At 63.9% G+C, this 4,365-nt stretch overlaps 1 protein-coding gene across 1 annotated transcript in view; it reads right to left on the minus strand.

Annotated features, from left to right (window-relative positions):
• DAB2IP (DAB2 interacting protein) overlaps positions 1-4,365 on the minus strand; it is a 168,689-nt gene that overhangs the window by 21,529 nt on the left and 142,795 nt on the right. The window contains exons 6-7 of the mRNA XM_010852104.1: positions 1,586-1,730; positions 1,350-1,494 (exon numbers count right to left, since the gene is read on the minus strand). Coding sequence (XP_010850406.1) covers positions 1,350-1,494; positions 1,586-1,730 — 290 coding nt within the window. The remainder of the gene's footprint in view (positions 1-1,349; positions 1,495-1,585; positions 1,731-4,365) is intronic.

Genomic DNA, 4,365 nt, shown 5'->3' on the forward strand with positions numbered 1-4,365 from the left:
CTCTGGTTGTCCCTCCTGGCCCGGTGCCAAGGGTCATTTTCAGCTCAGCCCAAAGGGCCAGGGAGGCCCAGTGAGCACCCTGTGTAACCCTGGGGCAGGGGGACCAGGGCCGCCAGCATCGACCCCGCCGGCTCTGCCCTGACCCAAGGCTGTCGCTCTCCTCGCAGGCCCGCCTCTGCCTGTGCCTGTCCTTCGGGAGCAGCTAGGTCCTTCTGGTGCCCAGCCCTGGGGTGCTCAGGGCACTCTGATGGGAGCAGAGCTATGAGCCAGGGTGGCTGCGGGGGTGAGCCTACCGTCTCTGGTGACATAATAAAGGAGGGCCAGAAAGGGGAGCCAGATATAGGCCCTCCAACAGGACAGGAAAGAACACGACCAAAGAGAGAAGCAAGCTACGGCCAGAGGCGGGACGGGGGAATGGGGCCAGGAGAGCCACTCGGGTGGGGAAGGGAACGTAGGTCCTGAGCTGGAGCAGTGACCGAGGAAAAAGCCTGGGCAGCTCCTCCAGTGTGAAAATAAAGCCACTCCTGGGGGCTGGTAGTATGGTCCCCTGGACAGTCACACAGCCGTCTCTGATGAGGCTGTACTAGCTCAGTGGCCACCATTCACATGTGCCGGGACGTTCATCTTGCACGGAATGGCCCGGGACTGACTGTGGCCCAATCCTGTGAGAGCAGCCTGCCCTGCACACTTCCACTCCTCTCTGGGGCCGCCAGGGGCCTGCAGAACTCGGTCCTAGTAAAGGCCAGTCCTCCTCCTCAGTTCTCTATGGTCCCAGCAGGAGGCCCACCCAGTGTCCAGGCCCCACACAGGTGCGTGATAGGGCCACTCCAAGCCTGTGACCTGAGCACCAGCTTCCATGGCCAGGTGAAGCCACCCACCCACCCCAGGGGTGCCTGAGCAGAGCCTTGTGTGTCTGGCTTCTTGTCCAGCCGTAGCACCTACAGTGGTGCCAGGCAGTACCCACTGTCCAGCATGTGTAAGGGACTGCTGGGTCTGAATCCTCAACAATGCACATCCTACCTACACATTCTGGAACACTCCAACGTCTGAGCCCAGAAAGGACCAGTCGGACTCAGCGGGGTCAGGAAAAAGGTGCACTCCAATCCCAGGGCGCCGACTCTGAAGCTGTGTTACCCGCCCTCTCCCTGTTAAACCTCAGCTCTCTTGTTGGCAATGACAGAGGAGAGCGCCTCACCGAGCTCTCGGGATGGGATGACGCTCACAGGGGCCAGCCCAGCGCCCAGCATGCTCTAGGCACCCAGCCTACACAGAAGGATGGGGGGAGAGGGAGGGATGTGGGATGGGACCCTGGGCAGTAGAGGCCGAGTGGGCGTGGGGGCAGCACTGACCAGTAGGAGTTGATGATTTTGCAGAAGGCCAGCTCGCAGCACATCTTGAGGTTGCCCTGGTGCTCAGGGAGGTCAGCGGCCGAGCACTTGCTTGGGTCCACTTCACAGTTCTCGTCTGACTCGTACAGCGCTTTGATGAACTCCCCTGTGGCCGAGAGGGCAGGAGGGGGCTGTGAGGACCCAGTCAGCGTGCCCCACCCTGACCCTCTTGCCCCGAGTTGGCCCACACCCCCTACCTAGTGCGTCCTGCAGGTACTTCTGGCCCACCAGCTTGAGGTACTCCTCGATGGCCTTGGTGGCCAGCGTGTTCTCGCGGAAGATGAGGTGCTCGTTGTCCCCACAGCGGTCCACCTCCGACATCATCAGGTCGGTCAGGAAGTCCTGTGGAGCCAGGTGAGGAGAGCAGACCTGAGCAGGCCTGGCAAGTAAGGCCCCAGGGGTCCAGACCCGCGCTCCCTGGCCAGGAGCCCCTGCTCTGGGAGGCTGCTCCATCGCCAAGCTGCTGGGTCTCACCTGTGGGGGCTTCCGGGGCGTGAGAGCAGGGCAGCCTGATGAGGGGACGTGGTGACATCTGAGCTGGACCCCGGATCAGCGAGGCAAGAGCCCCCGCATCATGGCCAGACCCGTGGGACTCAAATCTCTGCTCAGCCCTGCCCCAGCCTGGCGGGGTGACCGAAAAGAGCACCCCCATCCCACGGCGGAGGACAAACAGGCTGCCCTGCCTCCTCGTATAAGCAGCTGCGACCGTCCGCCCATCACTGTGATGAGGTCTCCCACGCCAGACAGGGGCTCGTTCTGTGCAGCCTCACAGGGAAGAAAGACAAGAGGCAGAGGCGGGCCAGCTGCCCTGAAAGGCAGTGAGCCGGGGCTCAGACGGAGGGAGACGGACCTCGGCTTGGGTGGGAAGGTGGCCTGGCTACAGCACAGCTCCCTGGGCAGACCCAGGAGGGAGCCTGAGCCCACGCCTTCCCTCCTGACTGCGGGGAGGCCTACAGGAACCTGCTGCACCCATCCAGATGGAAACACCCCCACCTCGGATGCGCCTCCTCACGCCCACGGCCAGCCTTGTGACCTGGGGAGGGGAGAGGGCAGCAGGAGGCAAGAGGAAGGGACCCAGGGCAGTGGGGGCACAGGGCAGGGGCCGGCCAGAGCAGGCCGGGTGGCTGGAGTTGTGCCGGGGCTACTGATGCTCCAGAAATGCCTCACCCAACGCACCCAACTTCAGGGCCCTCTGAAATCACAAGTGGGCCTTGAAATACAGAACTGAACTCTGGGCCCTGGAGACCTGGTTGGCCAACGGAGAAATAGGAGGGCCAGGGTGGGAGAGTGGCAGTTGGTCTCCCCGGAGACCACATAGCCTGAGGATCTTTCCTGACCGCTAGTGACCTCTAGGGCCTCCTTCTCTGAACACGCAACAGTAGACGTCAGTACTGCGTGTGCTGCTCTGCTCATGCCCACGGGCCCTCCTGAGTTCCTGGGGCAGGTGCGAGGCCCAGGCGGGGGTGAGGAGGGGCTCTCCTTAGAGCCAGGACCTGGCTGGGGTGGGGCGGGGGCAGGAAACAGGCACAGAACAGGAAACTGACCTGTCCAAGGCCACACAGCTACCGGGACCAAATCTGGCCTGAGTGTCTTGTTATGAAGGTCCCATTTCTCCTACTGCACTGAGTTGGGGGAGGGGGGCAGTGGGGGGAGATGACAGGGGACGAAGCATGCCCAAGGCCCTCTCCCGGGACTCGGAGCCCTTGGCACATGCTCCAGAGAGAGGCATCTCACCCCTTAGCTCCCCAGGGGCTCAGAGCTCAGATGCACATCACCCCAGCAGCCTGAGTCACTCCCCCGACCCAACAGAAGGTCTGCTGAAGAGCTAGAGCCCCGGCTTCCGTCTCCTTCCACAACGAGCACCCTGATTTCTCCTGTCTCAGCTATGAGCCTGAGAGCAAAGGTCCCTTCAGATCAGAGTCAGCCTCCCAGGCCGGCCCAGCCCTCAGGGGCCGCTCACTGAAAGGACAGACTAGAGGCAGAAAGGAGGCCGCTGGAGCCTCTGCTGCCTCCCTTGGTCTCCCTCTGGTTCCCCTCCCTCTCCAGGGGAGGAGGCGGTCCAACCACAGAGGAACGGAGTGCCCCACGCCCACGAAGTACCGCTCCTGGTCCCCCACCACGAGCCCAACGGGCAGGGGCTCTGAAGGGCCCAAAGGAGGCCAGGACCTTCTGGATCAGGCAGAGAGAGAGGATAAGAGCACAGATGGACTGCGTACCCTGGCCTCTGCCTGGGGGCTGAGGCCTGAGCCCCAACCTGTGTCTCCCCCGAAGCCCAGGCTGAGGGCTCGGGACCCTGACCAGGGAGGGCAGTCCCTCACCCCCACCACAGGCCACAAGTCATGTCACGTCTGGAGGGCAGAGGCTCGCCTCCAGGGCAGGCACCAAGGCCTTCTGCAGCGCAGATGGACCCCATGTTCAGCCTTTCTCCACCGCACACCTTTGAGCAGCTCCCCCAAGGCCCCCCCAGGGCAGGGGGCAGGGTGGAACCATGTTCTGCTGTGACGGGCAGGCAGGCATGCGGAGCCTTCCAGAGGAGCCGACCTGTCTGCAAAGGCCAGTGAGTGGGTGGGGCTGGGCGTGGCCTGGCAGGGCGGCAGGTGGAAGGCAGTGGGGAGGACAGCAGGGGCCCTCCAGCCCTGGAGCAGGGCCTGCTGGAGGGCTCAGGCAAGCTCTGCTCCAGGGGGCTCCAGAGCTGGGGCGGCTGCCCACCAAGCAGACGGCCGCGACGGTGACTGTGTGCCCCGTGTGCGTGCACTGGGAGTGGGGGGAGGCTGGGGCTCAGACAGCGGCTGCACCCTGGCCGTCACCTGCTGTGATGTGTGATAACTCCACACACCAGACGTGCGTGTCTGGGTCGCGGGGACCCTTGTGCCGGCAGAGGTGGGCCTCATGGCCTGCTCCCCTGGAGCCTCAGGGAGGGGCGGGCCTCTGGGACAGTGGGGAGGCCCTAAACCCACTTCATTGAGATCGGAAGAGC

This window comes from Bison bison, unplaced genomic scaffold (genome assembly GCF_000754665.1).
Source record: "Bison bison bison isolate TAMUID 2011002044 unplaced genomic scaffold, Bison_UMD1.0 scf7180017864307, whole genome shotgun sequence".
In the NCBI taxonomy this organism is placed as follows: Eukaryota; Metazoa; Chordata; class Mammalia; order Artiodactyla; family Bovidae; genus Bison; species Bison bison.